Genomic DNA, 19,144 nt, shown 5'->3' on the forward strand with positions numbered 1-19,144 from the left:
GTTAAATTTCTTGTCATTTGTAAAAGAACAGTGTTTACCCCTACTCTGCTCCTCTCTTGTCTTCCCTAAATCTAATACTAAATTTCTTTGGCGTAGCCATTTTACCTTTGTGAATATATCAGCCCAGCAATAGGTGTTTTTACCTGACTCTTGAAAAATGGGACCATTGCTTAAGGGCAACATGTAAAATACTGCCTAAGGGATAAAAAAAATTGCATAAATTATGCTTTCAACTTCTAAGTAAAATAATACATTGGTACCTTATTTTCATAGGCAGTATTTTATAGTCACCTTTCTCAAAGCTTCATAAGACTTCTAATAAATATCCCAAATGTATACCTTTTGTTCACATTTTAGGGGGAGATATATTCAACACTAATAAATTTTATTTGACTTGGCAGATTTTGTTTTGCTGAAAGTACGAAAGAATGTATGGGAGTATGTGCTTGTACATGCCTATTTAAGAAAACCTGTACTATTAAGTGACTATATGGGCAAATGCGTACTTAGAGCTTTATGACTAGTTTGTTTTAAAGAGGAAAGAAGTTTTAATAACAGATTAGGAGATAAGTGATTTGGAAAAAATCTATGTTACAGGAATGTGTACTGTATTTAAAATACTTCTTCAAAAAATGATTATGACAAATGTTCATGCTTAAGGGGATTTCCTTTTTTTTTTTTAAAGATTTTATTCATTTATTCATGAGAGACAGACAGAGAGAGAGAGAGAGAGGCAGATACACAGGCAGAGGGAGAAGCAGGCTCCATGCAGGGAGCCCGACGTGGGACTCAATCCCGGGTCTCCAGGACCACGCCCTGGGCTGAAGGCAGCACTAAACCGACAAACCACCCGGGCTGCCCCTTAAGGGGATTTCCAATGAGAAATTGTCTTGATTCCTTGTTGGCTCACAACTAATTGAAGTCCTTTGGAGGACATTGACCTCACCTGCCCATACAAAGACATATTTCAGTTTTTCAGTAAGAAATTGGAGTTCTCAGTGCCAAGTCATCTGTAGAACCTAATAGCTCCCTCACCGTGGACACCCTAAATGTGATAGAGTTGAATCTTAGGATCAAAAATAACCATGCTCTTGTTAGGAATCAGAAAGTGAAATAAGTGTACCCAGAACTATCTTATCTATTCCCTTCAAATGCTGTGTGTTTACAGCATTTTGAATGAATGCTGTATTTCTAGCCATTATCCTCTCTAGGTCTGGACTCAGATTGTCAACTGAATAATCATACTTAGGGGTACTGGGTCCATCACACACGTGTATATCCAAACAAGAAATTATTCCCTAAACCTTTTTTCTGTTTTTAAGCCTCACCTAGATTTCAAAATTATTTATTCAGCCTTTTACCAAGCTCAAACTTTGTGGCGTACAGGATGTTAGGTGCTAGAAAAGCAAAGATAATACCGGGGTTTTTTTAGTTCACCAGAGAAATCATCTCTGAACACTTCTGTTTCCCCGTAGTTGGCCACCAAGTTCAATCTTTTTTCTTCCTAAATACGGATGTCTCTTGGACTTATTCTTTCCCACTCACATGGCCTTTGCCTCAAATACATAGCTTCATTAGCTCTTAGACTAGTGCACCAGTGTCCTGACTGGTCTCCCTGTCACCATGTACTTTTGAATTTATCTTAAAAAGAAACTTGATCTTGTTCTACTTACACTTTTAAAACCAGTTACATGGGGCACCTAGGTGGCTCAGTGGTTGAGCATCTGCCTGTGGCTCAAGTTGTGATCCTGGGTCCTGGGATCGAGTCCCACATCGGGCTCCCTGCATGGAGCCTGCTTCTTCCTGTGCCTGAGTCTCTGCCTCTCTCTCTCTCTCTCTCTCTCTCTCTCATGAATAAATAAATAAAATCTTAAAAATAAAAACCCCAAAACACAAAAAACGAGTTACTTTATCTGTAAAATCAATTCACCATTCCATAGCATTTCCTCTAAGGTTCTTCACAGACTGGGCCCATTTTCTGCCACTTCCTTTATTCACCCTCTACACCATTCACAATAAGCTGTTTGCTGTCTGAAAACACACCAGTTTTTCTTTTGTATTGTTACATGTGCTGTCACCTTACCACTGTTGAGCTCTCTTTTATGCTTCGTGGTCCACACTCCAAATGTCTTTTCTCAGTGAGTCCACATTTTGCCACCCCCCTCCATTACTCACTCTCTCCTCTGTAATCAGATAGCCGAGTTTACACACATCAGTAGCATCTCTCATATTGTGTCATTACCGTTTGATTTATGTGATATATTGAATTCTTTGAGGTCACAAAGATTCTTGTCTTTTCATTTTTGTGTCTTGCACAGTGCCTTCAACATGAGATTCACTCATTGAATGAGTGATTTCCCATTCTCCTAACCTTGCAGTTATGGCCTTCTAGATATGGACAATTTGCAGTCATTTATGTGCTAATAAGTTCCAGGGATTATAGGCACTCTCTTTGGTTCCTCTGTGTAAAAACATACATGCCAGTTTTTGTTTATCTGAGTGTAAGGGAAGACTAGCTACTCCTCACCTTTTCTTTGGGAAATAAAATTCCAAAGGTGATGGTTTTAAGTTGAGCAACTTTGACAGTATTTGCCTATCCCTTCCACTGCCCCCACTCATCAGCCCTACCTTGTGTGTGTAAAACTGTCAGTTGAACTCTTGATGTCCGCCACATGCTCATGAACTATCACGTCACCTGAAATCAGATCAAATGTGGTGCTGGTTGGTTTGTATGAATCTCATGTATTAACATGTCACGTGTTAAGTGCTTTTATTTAATAAATAATTTAGTATGTTTCAGGTTGTAAAACTCCTCCAGGACAAACAGGACAGGATATTTCACAAATCAATTGACATAGATCCCAACCTATGAAAGTATAAAAATAATGAGCATGTTAAAAATTAATTACAGTTGTAAATTGATTTCCTTTTGTTGGCAGAAAGAACATAGTTTATTAGCCCAGGAGCAGGTTCACACTGTTTTAACATCAAGCACTTCCAGCTGAAGCTTGTTAGTGACTGCCTCTCAGATTAAGAAAAAAATCCTCACTGTGGTTACATGAACCCCTCTTGTTAAGACATAAATAATCAGCTCATCCCCTACATGGATGAGAACAAAGAACATAATAGTACACAGAGCAAAGATTAATAACTAAGTAAATATTGCACGACCCCATTTAACATGTAAATTTAAAAATTTCCAAGTGTAAAGTTTTCACTTGTAATTTTTCTTTGAATGCCTCCCTCATGACCTAGGAGCTAGGCAGAGGGGAAAAATATACTTTGGCATTTGAGTTAGGCAGATTGATTATTTAAAGCTAAAGTAAAATGAAAGTAATTATGATCAATATGCTGCTAGTACATAAAAGCTAGGGCAATACCGTTCTCTTTGATAGCAAGATGCTTCAGATTTTTAGGAGTTTTGTTTATTTTGTTGTTTTTTTATTTTTATTTTTTTATTTATAAATTAATTTTTATTGGTGTTCAATTTACCAACATACAGAAAAACACCCAGTGCTCATCCCGTCAAGTGTCCGCCTCAGTGCCCGTCACCCATTCCCCCCCACCCCCCGCCCTCCTCCCCTTCCACCACCCTTAGTTCGTTTCCCAGAGTTAGGAGTCTTTATGTTCTGTCTCCCTTCCTGATATTTCCCACACATTTCTTTTCCCTTCCTTTATATTCCCTTTCACTATTATTTATATTCCCCAAATGAATGAGAACATTTTTAAATCAAGTACTAAAACCCAGAAATTTTGAGGAAAAGCATCAGTGGCAACATACGACTAAAACTTAACACTAATATTAACTGTTCCCATAGCTCTTTTTCCCCCTTTTCTCAAATTTAGTCCATATCCTCTGCTAGATCCTGACTTCTTCCAGTACAGCTTTTATTTTTTTAAAAACTTTATTCTGTATTTCTTGGCACAAAATCTAAATCCTGACTTGGAAAAAGAAAATCCACTCCGTAGGCTACTTTCATGTTGATTTGAATTTCACTCATTTGAATTTCAGCTTGACTCACTAGACAAGAGAAACAGCTGTAGAAAACAGTATATACCCTCCTAAAATCTGAAAATTATTGGCAAAAGAATGTGCCTTATATAGATAAAAGAAACCAAAAAGGGGCGTAATAATTTCCACACAAATATTTAAACCTACTTAAATAATTAAAATGTTTCATTAACTTTGCTTTTTAAAATTTTAATGTTTATCCTAACTTAATGTTTTAAACTGTTACTTACATATTATAATTTTTAATAAATGATCTTTAATCCACAAATGGGAAATTTTGCATTGGGATACCATTTTGATGTTATGTAATTTCAGATTTTAAGAAATCATGTTTTTCCCCACCCTTAATTATCTTTTAAAAATTAACTCTTAAAAGCAGTAATTTTATGTCTAGTGTCTAGTCTGATTTATGAAAAGTTAACATAATGAAATTCATTAGGCTAATAAATTCGACTCAATATTTTACTTTGGTGACATCACATCCTCACATCTGACAATTTTGTTCATGAGATTGTTGATTATTAATTCTCAAGGCTTTTACATGTATCCATCGGGCTGGACATTTCCCTGTGTTGAAATATTTCTTTATCCTTTTTGCTACAGTTTCATCAAGGTCTTTGTTTTGTCTGCAGTATCTTTGCTGCTGGGTTTCTAATCTCCAGCAAGCATACTTACAGAACCTCCTTTCAGTGTGTAATGTTTCCAGAGTTGTATTTTACTCCTTCCATAAAGCTTTCCTTAGTCTGTCCCAACAAAGTTATCTTTTCCCTGTATTCTGTAGCTGCCTTTTGGGGTAGTATAAGGACTGTGGGCTTTGGATTCAGATGGTGTTCACTTTCAGTGCTGCTCTTACAACTATTATCTCAGTGACCTTAAACATTTACTAACCTCTTTGAAGTTGTTTCCTTATCTAGAAAAAGAGGTTCATACCTGACTCGTGGGGTTCTTGTGAGGTCTGAAGAAATTAAAGTGCCTACCACAGTGTCTGTATCTATAATCTAGAGATCTAGATCTGTCAATGTCTGTATTTGATCTATAGAGCTTGGATTCAATAATGAGTTGCAGTCCCCATACTAGTGTTACCCATGGTCTCTGATATTAACCAGTCCTGTAGCTCTTTTTCCCTCCTCTCAGGTTTGTCCATATCCTCTACTAGGTCCTGAAGGAAAGAAGAAATGCTAGGTTACATATATGTCATTCTCAGGAATTTTGAAGGACACTAGAAAATAGATTTAAAAAGCACTGACTGGGGTCTTTAGTACAGTAGCTAGTAGCCTTGGCAGACCATCTTCTAATATTCACCAACACCCAAAGAGAGGCATTATTTTGACTAAACATTTTTAATATGTTGAAGATTCTTAAGATTAATTGCTTAATTTAAAATTTATTATTACAACTCTAAGATGTTTTTGTTACTTGTAAATCTCTAGTATGATATACATGTTATATGTATTTTTCACTGGGACTTTTGGATTAAATAATTTTGAAACATCTGCTAAAGTGCCTCAACATATTTGTTTGGGGTGACTGACCAGGGACTGATAATGCTATTCATCCTTTTATGATGTCTGTTTTCTCATCCGTAAAACGAGGCATTGATCTCCAAGGTTCTCTGTCCTGATGGACTAGCTTAGGTTTTTATTTTGTAGTCATTTTTATATTGAAACATTTTGTTTTTTAATAAACTTGAAGCATTTGGTTTTTATAGACCCAACATAAAAACTTTCACAGTTTTAAGAAATAGAAATAAAAAGTAAATTTTGGGAAAATGTGGAACATTCAGGTTGGGATTTACATAGTAATAATTTTGCTGTAATCGTATGGTCTAGAGGAAATAAGTTGTACAAATCATGGGTTTTGAGAAACTTTGTGAGATCTTTATGGGCTCGGAGCATGAAACCGGCAGTTACAAATCCTTTGCTGCTGAGCCACAAGTTGTAACTAATTATCTGGCTTTCCGTAAGAAAACCTGTAATCTATATGCTTTTTAAAATCCACGTAGCCTCACCACAATAACTTCTCCAATTTGCCCATTTTAAGATCAAGTAATTTATTTAAATCCCTGTAAATATGAGTCAAAAATGTTTTTATTTCTACAAGTAGATATTTCTAACTTCATAGGTACTTAAACATTTTGAGAAAAAATTTATTCTGGCAGGTTTTAAGGTTTTTCTCAAAGCCCTCTGTATTTTGTGCATTTTATCAGTATATTTACGTATGTATGTACATTTTTATTGGGGTATAATTGACATACAATGTTATCTTAGTCTCAGATATATAACACAATGAATTGAGATTTGCATACACTGAAATGATCACCACAGTAAGGTCTAGATAACATTTTTCACCGTACTTCCTTACAGATTTTTTCTTGTGTATTTATTTATTTTATTGGATCTTGTATGTTTATTTTAATTAATAAACATTTAATTATTTAATTAAACTTTTGGCGGGGGGAGGCAATGGTAGATTCACATGCAGTTGTAAGAAATAACATTGGCTCTTTCTGTATGCCCTGTATTCAGTTACTCCGAAAGGTTATATCTTACAAAACTATAGTGTCACAACCAGGAGATTGGCATTCATGCAATCCACTGATTTTATTCAAATTTCCCACTTTCCTATATATTTATTTTTGTGTATATCTATCCATGTATATTTGGGTTATGTGAAATCTTATCCCGTGTGTAGGTTTGTATATCCACCACTATAGTTAAGACACAGACGTTGACATCACCATAAGGACAAGGACCTCTGTTTTTATAACCACACTCACCTCCTTCCTGCTCCCTCTGCCAGTATCTGGCAACCACCAGTCTCCATCTCTGAAGTTTTATCAGTTCAAGAATTTTTATAAACAGAATTATATAGTATGTAATATTTTGAGATTGGCTTTTTTTTCCACTGAGCATAATTAACTCCTTTGAGATTCATCCAAATTGTTGCATGTGTCATAGTTCATTATTTTTCTTATTGCTAGATAGTATTTCATGATATGGATGTACCACAGATGGTTCAACCGTTCACTTCTTGAAGGACATCTCAGCTTTCCTACTCTTTGTTTTGTTTTGTGTAGTTTCGTTTTTGGCTATTACAAATTAAACCTGCTATTAGCATTCGTGTGTAGGTTTTTTTTGTGAACATGCAGCTCTCTGGGATAAATGCCCAGTACAGTTGCTAGGTAATAACTGTATATTTGTTTTATAAGTGGTGTCCGTGTTTTACCACTTTCTGTGAAGTATGGTAATCTTATTTCCATTTAAATCCCTTTGCTTACCCACTTTTTTTTTAAAAGATTCATCCACCTTTTTTTGGCATTGCCTTTTTTTTTTTTTTTTTTTTTTTTTTAGTTTCAGAGGTAGGATTTAGTGATTCATCAGTTGCATATAACACCCAGTGTTCATCACATCAAGTGCCTTCCTTAAGGGCCATCACCCAATTATCTCTTCCCCCATACACCTCTCCTTCAACCTCAGTTTGTTGCCTAGAGTTCTGTGTCTCTTATGGTTTGCTTCTCTGTCAATTTTCATCTTATTTTTCCTTTCCTTTCCCTGTGTTCATCTGTTTCTTAAATCCACATATGAGTGAAATCATATGGTATTTGTCTTTCTTTGAATTAATTCACTTAGCATAATACCCTCTAGTTCCATCCATGTCCTTGGAAATGGCAAGATTTTGTTCTTTTTGATGGCTGAGTACTATTCCTTTGTGCACATGTGTGTGCCCATGTATACCATACCTTCTTTATCCCTGTCGATGGACGTATGGGCTCTTTCCTGGCTATTGTGGACAGTGCTGCTATAAACATTGGGGTACATGTGCCCCTTTGAATCACTATATTTGTACCCTTTTCATAAATACCTAGTAGTGTAATTGCTGGGTCATAGAGTGGCTGTACTATTTTGCATTCCCATCAACAGTGTACGAAAGTTCCCCTTTCTCTGCATCCTTGCTAACATCTGTTATTTTTTTTTAAGTAGATTTTGACTTTTTTTAAAATTTATTTATTTATTATAGTCACACAGAGAGAGAGAGAGAGAGAGGCAGAGACACAGGCGGAGGGAGAAGCAGGCTCCATGCTTCCATGCTTCGGGAGCCCGATGTGGGATTCGATCCCGGGTCTCCAAGATCGCGCCCTGGGTCAAAGGCAGGCGCCAAACCGCTGCGCCACTCAGGGATCCCTAACATCTGTTATTTACTGAGTTGTTAATTTTAGCCAGTCTCATTGGTGTGAGGTGGTATCTCATTGTGGTTTTAATATTGTCTTGAATATCAAATGGTGGTATAATTTTTAATCAGATATGATTTTTTAATTTTTTAAAAGATTTTATTTATTCATGAGAAAGCAGAGACATAGGCAGAGAGAGAAGCAGGCTCCCTACTGGGAGCCCAATGCAGGACCCCAGGATCACAACCTGAGCCAAAGGTAGACACTCAGCCACTGAGCCACCAATCATACGTGCCCCAATCATATGATTTTAAAAACTCACAAAGAGATTGTCTTTTTGATTTATCTATATATTCATGCTCTTTCCACTGTTTTGTCTTGTTTCTCAGCACTCAGGTTTCCTCCTTTGATCATTTCGTTTTTGTTTGAAGAAATTCCATTAACCATGCTCTAAAGGTAGATCTGCTAGGGACAGATTCTTTAGTTTTCCCTCATTTTGAGAATATCTTTATGTCCACTTTATTCATGAAAGACAGTGTTTTGAGACATAGAACTCATAATTGCCAGTTCTGTGGAGGAAGGGTTTGTGTTCAGTTCAGGGAGAAATTAGGCCTAACTGGGTAGCTTTCTGTTCTGAATTGAGAATTAGGGGTCATTTTGTGCTGTTGGGTGGGGAATCCCAGGACTCCTTGCTTTTATATTGTTCCTCTAGTTGTGGGTCTGTAAGTGGTTCATCCTCCTCTTCTACCTTTCACAGTCCTCCTTTGATTGCTTCCTAGGTTATTTCCAGAGTGTGTGATTGTCCAGGGAAGAACAGTAAATATGAATCTATGCCATTTTGTCCTGGACCAAAAGTTCTCCTGTATTTTAATTTTATTTTTTTAATATTTTCTTTCTAACTCTACTTTCTAGGCTCTTTATTAGTATTTGTTTATAAAATATATTCAAGGGTAATTCACAGTTCAATTGCATGAGAAACCTTCTGAAAATTAGTGCTAAAATTATTTTCAGAATATTCAAGTATATTTTGCCATTGTTATTTAGGGAATTTATACCCAATCAAGATTAAATCCTTTTAAGACATTAATTTTATTGACTGCAGTATATTCCAGTTTATTCTTTGCTAGAAACAGAGCCTTACTCAGAATCATTTCTTGAATTTGGGGTTTTAACAATGGTAATAACTAGCGACAAGATTGGTTGCTGCGACAGATGGGAGAGACTGTGGTCTCACCTGTACCTTCTGTATGCATAGGTACACACACAGAACTGAGACACTATAATGAATCTGGTCCTGAGTACCTTCACCCCTCTGCCATATTCCCACTGACCATATCAAACTATTTAGGTATTAATGCCAACCTGGAGATAGGATTTCATTATTCTGTCATGAACATTTAAAGTTGGGCAAAGAAGTAAATCAATAGATGCACAGTACTTAAAAGTTTCCTGAATATGCAATTGGAAATAAAAATTAGATAATTTTTAAGAATTGGCTAATGAAGAGAAGAAGGTAGCTATCCTTGAGCTTACGCATATATAGAAATAATTTTACGAAAGCTTCATATATGAAAACCTCTGCAAGTTTTCATTTACGTATAAGTTAATATGTTTGAGATTCAAAGTGTTGATACCACAGGTTAATCTTTGTACATGGGGTTTTTTTTTTTCAGTTTTACTCTAGTGATATAATAAACTGGAGAGTACTTGTAAATTGTTGGTACATTTGTACACTGCTTTATGTGATACTCTCTTAAACTCTGTTTCTATGTTTTCATGTGGTAAAGTCAAGGAATAAAAAAATCTTAGGGGATCCCTGGGTGGCGCAGCGGTTTGGCGCCTGCCTTTGGCCCAGGGCGCGATCCTGGAGACCTGGGATCGAATCCCACGTCGGGCTCCCGGTGCATGGAGCCTGCTTCTCCCTCTGCCTGTGTCTCTGCCTCTCTCTCTCTCTGTGACTATCATAAATAAATAAAAAATTTAAAAAATATATATATATTTTAAAAAAATCTTAGAAGTTAATAATTTTTAATTTGAAAAATCACATCCAAATTTAATTGCTTCATTTTGGTTTTAGATATTTTTGTGTATTAACCTTTCCTAAATCATCCCCCCAATCCCCAGTTGAGCAGTAATCTTACAGTAATCTTACTAATAGTTTGGAAATGACTTTTGACTGCTACATCTTAAAGCAATATTGTATCCTTTGCACAATTTACATGATTATTCGTGGAATTCTGGTAGTCACTTTAAGGAACTATCTGGTTCTACTTACTGTCTTTGGAATTTTATTGTAACTAATATGATAAAAGTAATAAAAGTGTAAGCTATCCAAAAATATTCTTGAAACTCTAATTTAACTAAATTAAACACAGATTTTTGTGTTTCTTTATGAAAAAATACGTAAAAGTAATTTAGCATACAATTTTAGTTAAAAGATTAAATATATGAAGAGTATTTGAATCACAGGAAAGTAGAAGTTACAAGAAATATTATAAGGAAATGCCACTGGCAGAGTAATGGTAATTAATGTTTTTTTATATTTTAAAAGACAACTACTTAAGAAACCTACATTTAACAATAAGATTAATGTGAGTTTCAAATGACTATTACTAACCTACTTTAGCAAATGAATCCCTTACAGAAAAATAGAGAAGATTGAAGTTAATGAATTTATTTTGCTATAGGAAACCGTGTTTACTCTTTTCTGTATATCCTTCTTGAAATTTCAGGCCTACTTTCTTACTGTGATTCCTACCTTTTTCCAAAATAGGAAGGATAATGAGTTTGTCTTGATTCTTAGTGATTTGTACTCTTTCCCCAAAGACCCCCATTATTCCTTGGCTGCTGATCTTGTTCTATGTCTCATCCCTTTGTAGTAAAGATCTCAAGCAACTCATCTTGTAAGAGAGACAAACATGGGGCCTGCATGTTGTCATTATTAAGTGAATCTTTCTTTAAATCTCTTGTAAAATTAGATTTATCTGTGTTGATATACTTGATTTTTCTTTTTTAGTTAGTATTTGATGTATCTCATTCTGTCCTTTGACTTTAACTTTCCTGTATTCTGTTTTAGAAATATCTCTTCTATTTTTTAAAGCCATTTTATTTTATTTTTTAAAGATTTTATTTATTCATTTGAGAGAGTGAGCATGAGTGGGAGGAGGGGCAGAGAGAGAGGACTAAACAGACTCCCTGCTGAGCAGAGAACCCAAGAAGCAGACTCCTTGGCTCAGCTCCGCTTGATCACAGGACTCTGGGATCATGACCTGAGCCAAAGGCAGATGCTTAACTGACTGACTGAGCCACCCAGACTGCCCTTGAGGTATCTCTTCTAAACAGTGTATAATTGTTCTTTTTTTTTTTTTTTAATAATCTTTGTTTTTAATTTTCAGTAGTTTACTTTTAAAATAATGACTAATAGAATTTTATTATTTTCTATTTTTGTTTCTTACTTTCTTTTTGATTATTTTTATAATTCAGTTTTTTCCTCTCTAATTTAGGAGTACATCCTCTTGTTTCTGTTCTCTTGGTTGTTATTCTAAAAATTATAACATTCATACTTATCAAAGTAAAATTTAATATTATTTTCTCAGATACCTTGGGATCTTGGAACATTTCAACTTCATTTTCTGTACTTCCAATTTATATATTTTTGGTATTGTGCACTTTTAATCTTTTTAAACCCATAATACAATATTGTTAACTCTGTGGGCACATCCATTTAGGTTTACCATCATATTTTCCACTCTTCATTCTTCATTCCATCTTGCATTTCACCTTTTAATTGGTTGCCTTGCCTTCACCTGGAGGCACATTTTAGGAGTTTCCATGATTTTAGGATCTCCTGGTAGCAAACTTTTGGTTGTTCTTAGTTTAGAAATGCATTTAATTCATCCTCAGTATTAAAAGATTGTTTTTCTTTGTGTACAGTTCTGAGTTAACAGTGATTTTCTTCAGTACATTGAAGCTATCTTTTCACTATTTTATGGCTTTCCTTATTCTTAAGAAATCTGTAGGTCCAACTGCCACTTGTTGGAAGGTAATGTGTTTTCTTCTCTAGCTACTTTCAAGAATTGTTTTTATCTTTTGTGGGCTACACTTTCACTATGACGTGTCTAGGTATGGATTTCTTTTTATTTCTCCTTCTCTGGATTTATTTACCTCTTTAATTCTGTGGTTTATTGTTTTTCATCTCCTCAAATGAATTCCCATCTGTTATCTCTTCAGATATTGCTTGTGCCCCCTTTTGTCCATCTCTGTTTTCCTTCTAGATCTTTGATTAGAAATATGTTCAATCATCTCTTTCACATTTTCCATGTTTCTGCATTTTGGGGTGTTTCCTCAGAACCATTCTTACATTCCTTAATTTTCTCTACATGTGGGTCCAAGCTGCCATATAATTTTTAATTTTACATTTTTAATACTAATATTTTTAGCCTGCAGATAGTTTTAAGTTTTACTTTGTTTCTAAACAAGTCAAGCATGGTATATTATTCAGAGCACTATAGGAAATTCAGTGTTTTCAAATAAAATAATATGGTTTTAAATAAATTAATGGGCTGTTAGAAAAACTCATTAAATTTGAAATTGAAAAATAAATGCTAATAGGTAGTAATAATGTAAATAATACCTCATAATACTGAATACTGTGTCCCAGGCACTGTGCTGAGTACTTTACAGATGACCTCATTTGATAGGTACATCACCTAAGATACAGGGAAGGGTGATGGTGCTTTGCCAGATGTTAAATTATTTCTAGAGGAAGAGGAGGTCCAGATTTATATGGAATCTTTATTTCTTAACAGCTTTATTGATGTATTGACATATATTAAAACTGCATTTATTAAAAGTATAAAATATATTTTTTCATATATGTGTCCGCAATGGGAGCATCACCAGAGTCGTGATAATAAATAATTCATAGCCCCTGTAGTTTCCATGCGCCCTTTTTCATATTCTCTCTCCCAGCCCTACCCAACTTGCCATCCCCAAGTGGACACTCCAGTTTGCATTTTCTAGAATTTTCTATAAAGGGAATCCTACAGTTACTCTTGTATGCTGTTTTCACTAAGTGCATATATGTATTTTTAGTATTATCCATGCTGTGTGCATAAAAGCATGGCACCTAAAAAAAAAAGGCCACACTTTTTTAACAACCAACTTAATTTTAACCATTTTTGTTTCATTGAACTTTAACTCCTACACTAGGTAAATGGAAGCTTTTATCTTTCATAAAAATGCTGAATAACTTAATTTTTTAAACCATTCATTAACTTTACTCATATGTGCATATAAAATGTTACTAAGAATAGCATTTACTGGCTTATGAAATCATTTTTGCCTTGAATCAGTTTTACTTTTCCTTATATCTTCATGGGATAAGGTAAGGATGCTAACAATAGAAATAACTTCACTTAGAAAAATAATAGTAGGGATCCCTGGGTGGCGCAGCGGTTTGGCGCCTGCCTTTGGCCAGGGCGCAATCCTGGAGACCCAGGATCGAATTCCCACATCGGGCTCCCGGTGCATGGAGCCTGCTTCTCCCTCTGCCTGTGTCTCTGCCTCTCTCTCTTTCTCTCTGTATGACTATCATAAAAAAAAAAGTCTAAAAAAAAAAAGAAAAATAATAGTAATCTGCCACCTGTAGTTTACTTCAGATTCTCTTTGATTTTTGTATCACCTGGATTCCCATTCCTATCATTTCATTTTCCTCTTTGCATTTCCAGTGAAAATGTGAAGGAATCTAATGGGATTGAAATGATTACCTATTTGACTCTTTTCATTTGAATCCCTGTCTTATTCAAAATTTGTCAAGACAACAAGGTCTTTGACTTTTCACCTAATATGTATTAAACTCTCAAAAATAAAAGTTAAAGGTAATGATTTAAAAGTACTCTTTTTATATTTCTATTGTAATATGTACCAATTTTGATATTTGTGAACACCATTATATTATTTGGGGGCAAACACTAGGATAGAAGGGATATACCATTTGTAATTTTATGAACTGGAAGATAGCACATATGCCAAAATGGTTAATGCATAGTAAGTATGCAATAAATATTTGTCTAATGAATTTTAAAATGTATGTAATAGATCATTATAAAACAAATATTACTCATTTTTGGCTTAAGTTGAGAAGAGAAATATGATTAGTTTCTAGTAAAAGTCTAGATGTTACTTTCTTCATATGAATAATAGTGGAGTCTTGTATTCCCTGTGGTGAATCTCTTCTGAAGTGTGGCTTAGAAGCTGGGCAGGTAATAAACAGAAGTGGTTCTAGAGGTGAGGTCAGTGAATCTAGGAAAAGTTTGTAAAATGATAGTAGTATAAAGAAGCACTTACTTTTGTGCTTCATATTGAAAGGAACTTTCATTTATTCATTTCATGTCATTCATTGTCTGATGCTCCATTCTTACGGTGATCATAGGAGATCCATTAAGGTTTGGCTCTTTTCCTCTGTCCACCCTTTAACAAAGGCTAAGATATAAATGTAAATTTGTTGTCAAATAATAGGATTGCCTTCTAATGATTTTTATCCCCTTAGAAAATCTATGTCTGATGACTAAGTTTCTAGATAGGTAGCAAGTGTTACCAGTTCATTAATTTTGGCTATTTTTTAAACTTTTCCTATCACTTATTTATATAATTATTTGAATAAAGGAATTGATTTCCCTTCAGATACAGTTTATGAACTTCAAACACACCAGTGTCTCATCTAGAACACTTGATGTTTATAAGTACTAAAAACAAGTTTAAAATTTTCATGTCACAGTTTGGAAAATTAAATGGAAGTTGAAAGCTCAGTGAGACTAGGGGCAGCAGTGGTAAGATCTGGTTCGTGTAGCCTATAGAGTCAGGACTCCAGAGCAGTTTTTGGGTGGCCCTTCAGGAACTGGCTGTTAGCTTTTAAGTTTTTTGTAGGGTTTTGTAGATTTTCCTATAGGTGATCAGTATCTCAGGAATATGATTAGAATTAATTATAAGGAGACAGATATGTAAGCCAGAATGCCAGTTTATTGATAAATATTGTTAAGCAGACTAGATATTGAAAAAATTAAGCAGATGGGACATTTAAGTTTACTGATCAGTTCAATAAACTCAGTAAACTAAATAAATAATCATAATAATCAGTTCAGTAAACTCAGAATTAAAATACTGATTATTTAATAGGTATGATTTATTAGGCAGTTCCTCTGTGCTTGGCATTGAAATAGTACCTTGACTTTCTGCTCATTTTTTGTCATCTCATAAATACTTAGAACATACTACATTGTTGGTTTGTTGTTATTCTGATTTTTAGTTTTGAAAATTGAGGCTCAAATTGTTGAAGTGACTAATCTGAATTGTACTAAGTTGAAGAAGATAGGTCTTCCTAACTTTGTTCTTTCTTTCTCATCTGAAATTAGAAGATTAAGCTTGGAATCAGATAGGTTCAGGAGTGGGAGTGGGAAGGAGATTATTGGATGATCTTAATACCTTGCGTGACAGCTAAACAACTCCACCTCCACAGTGAGACTTACTCAGAAAGGGCAAAGAGTCTTTTCGTCCTGTTGCTGGAGGCATACCGCCAGTTCTGTTCTCGGGAATGCTTCCTTTTTTACAGATCATCCCCATTCAATCAACACATTCTTTTTTTCAGACAGAAGTCTAATACAACTCATTAGATGTTAGCTCTCTAAGCTGTGATCTCAGTTTAGTTACGATTTTCAAAAGTTTTGAAATTACAGTTAGGAAACCTAAATCCTAGCCAATTGAGTTTCTGGCACTGTCCAGTCATTATCACTTCAGGCAAGTCAGTGAGCATCTGGATTTCCACATTGGTTAAATTAATTACCTCAATCTAGCAATTTTCTAATGAGGGTTTGCAAACTTTTTAGTAAAGAGCCACACTAAGTATTTTAGGTTTTGCAGGCAGAGACAAAATGGAGGATATGTTATATAGGTACTTCTGTAAGTAAGAGAGAAGACTGTTATCTCATTCCAGTCTGTTTGCGTGGTGTGAGGTCATCATATTTTGTGGGCATGTTTTGTGCTCAGTTACTATCAGCTGGACACATGCTGGAGACAAAGAGGGAAGGGGCCTGGCAGGCAGGGCAGACAGGGTGACTACTGTGGTCATTTTCACTCTGTTGCAGTGACATTCGGGTCCCTGTGCATTCTTTGCTCCTGGACAACCCAGGTGTCTCAACAAATTTCAATGGATTGCTAGTATACAGACCACATCCTGTGATTTGCAGCAACCTCCTACCATCCCCACTCCCTACAGTCTTCAAATTTAAAAATACTAGAAAAACGTCATGAGTTGGAAATTAAAGAATTCTAAAATGTCTTGGGAGCCAAAGAAGAAATCAAAAAAGAAATTAGTACTGGAGTGTATAACTACTTCCAAGATAGTAGAGCAAATGATAAAATGGAGAAGTATTATAATTCATTTCAGTAAAAGGCAAGAAAAAAGGGTGCCTAGGTGGCTCATTTGTTTGAGCAATCTGGCTCTTGATTTTAGCTCAGGTCATGATCTCAGGGTTCTTGGATTGAGCCCAGCTTCAGGTCCCACATTCAGCAGGGAGTCTGCTTGAAGATTCTCTCTCTCTCTCTCTGCCCCTCCCTCCACTCATGTGCACACTCATGCTGTCTTAAATAAATAAATAAACAAACAAATAAATCTTTCTTTTTTTAAAAGGCAAGAAAGACTAATCGAAGAAAAACAAGTAGAAAGGTTAACGATGGTAGGGATAAAATTTTAGAATGTCATTACAGTACAAGCAAATGGAGCATATAGTCTAACTAAAAGATAAAGACTCTCAGACTGCCTATAAAAAGATAATCCCACTACATATTGTTTACATAACTGTCAAAAGTTAAGAAAATGTAATATTTCAAAAGTAAAATGTTAAAAAAGGAAGAAAAATTATCACCTAAGAGAATATTGATACAAGTATATTAATATTAGAAAAAATACATTGTAAGGCAAAGGCATTACTATAGAAAGCAACCATTAGATAATAATGAAAAGGTTTAATTTGCTAGCAAAACAGTGATTTTTAAGTGAATGCACTTAATAACAGGATCAAAAATATAAAGCAAAAATTAAGTTACAAAAAGAAAAGGACAAACTTCTCATAATGGGAAAATGTTAATGCCTCTGCCAATTTTGATAGATAAAAAATGGAGTATGTAAGATTTCAACTCTGCAAATAAGCTTGATCTAATAGACATGTAAAACAGCATACAACAGCTGCAGAATGCATAACTCTTTTCACACAACATCTATAAAAAACATTTCAAGGCATAACCTAATTTGTGATATTGAATTAAAAATTAAAGTCTTAGGGTTTTGAGTGAGAGCTTCATATTTTGATGTATTAACACAAAATGTTTTTTCTAATTAGCAAAAATGCTTCATATTTGCTAAGTATAGAATTTTCTGTATATAAAATACTATGGTATCTACCATCTGTTCATTTTTTAATTTGTTAATAAAGTAATGACAGCTGACTGAACACTGCATAACACTTTTCTCTTTAGAGTTTTAACAGGAGACAGAATGGTGTCTGTGTAGTATAGTAGGATGAGCAGGGACTCTAGGTTTGAAATCTTGCTAAGCCACCTGCCAACTCTAGGATCTGGAGAAAATTACTTAACACCTTTAAGGATCATCTATAAAGTGAATGTAATAATGTCCACCTTCTAAGATTTTGAGGAATAAATGAGATACTGTGTATCAAATCCTTGGTACCAAGCAAATCATTACTGCTATTATTTTTAATCACTCATAGAATGTTTACCAAGCATCTGCAAAATATTAGTCTCAAATTGAGTATTTTTAATTGCTAAGACTTGTGATTAGGTATTACAGATTTAAAAACTCTTATCCCTTATGTTGACACAAAGCAAAGTCTCCATATCTTTTCTTGTTGCCATTGTTGACCTCTTCTTCTGTTGTCCAAGAGATGAGAATAAGAAATTGGGGGGTAGGGAGAAGAGATTGCGCTGCTCAAGGAATTCCAGCTCTTGGATCAGCTTGCTTTTTGGATATTAGCATACATAATGCTTTTGTTGGGCTTATGAATGTAAAGTTATCTTATATTTTGGTTTGACCTGTCAAAATGCACTTTTGGTTTTGCCAGTATTTTTTTTTTAAAGATTTTATTCATTTATTCATGAGAGATACACAGAGAGAAGCAGAGACATAGGCAGAGGGAGACATAGGCAGAGGTGTTCAACTGCTAAGCCACCAGGTGTCCCAGGTTTTGACAGTATCAATCCTTTGGTGTTTTCCTGATTACCTAGTTGGTGATCAGTTTTAAAGCAAGACTAAGCCCAGGTCTGAAGGATGTATTTCTCTCTCATCTAACCAGCTACCCAACTCTGGAAAAGGCCCACATCTACGTTTTAACTGCTCAGTTCTCAAGGGAGTGCAGATTTGATATTCTTAAGTGTTACAATAGAAATTCCCTAAGATTCTGAGTACAGAAGGAATATGCTTTAAAGATTAGCAATCATGTGAATCATTAATGAAACAAACCATCTTTGGTGGAATCCTTAAAGACTGATAATTAATTTAACTAGTACTTCAAGCATATATACAGATTTCTGTATACCAATTTCAAAGTTATATTTTCTGCAGTTATTCATATGATTTCAGTTATATGTCTTTACTAAAAGGACTACAGAACATTTTAGATTTGAGAGCTTCACGTAATCTCATCAAAACAGCCCATAAAAATGTTTTTATTTTATTTTTTTATTTTTAGATTACCTCTTTAGTGACCCTCCAGCTCTTAACCCTGGTTGGCCATGATGATCAGCTTGATGGACCAAAATACAAATGCACAGTATCTCTAGAGTTCATCAGAGCTATTGCTAGGTAAGCATAGAATAATCGTTAATGTAAAATGTCTTGAATTATGTAAATGATATACTAAATATAAAAATTAAATGTTCTTCCTAATGTAATG

The 19,144-nt window shown here is 34.8% G+C and overlaps 1 protein-coding gene across 3 annotated transcripts in view; it reads left to right on the plus strand.

The window, feature by feature from the left end:
* Positions 1–19,144, plus strand: part of ORC5 (origin recognition complex subunit 5) — a 79,604-nt gene that overhangs the window by 49,628 nt on the left and 10,832 nt on the right. For 2 of the 3 annotated variants that reach the window (XM_041723059.1, XM_041723060.1), the window contains one exon: positions 18,941–19,053. The exons of the other annotated variant lie outside the window; for it this stretch is intronic. In XM_041723059.1, the coding sequence (XP_041578993.1) occupies positions 18,941–19,053 (113 nt within the window). The remainder of the gene's footprint in view (positions 1–18,940; positions 19,054–19,144) is intronic. 3 annotated transcript variants of the gene reach the window in all.

Source organism: Vulpes lagopus, chromosome 11, assembly GCF_018345385.1.
Source record: "Vulpes lagopus strain Blue_001 chromosome 11, ASM1834538v1, whole genome shotgun sequence".
NCBI lineage: Eukaryota > Metazoa > Chordata > Mammalia > Carnivora > Canidae > Vulpes > Vulpes lagopus.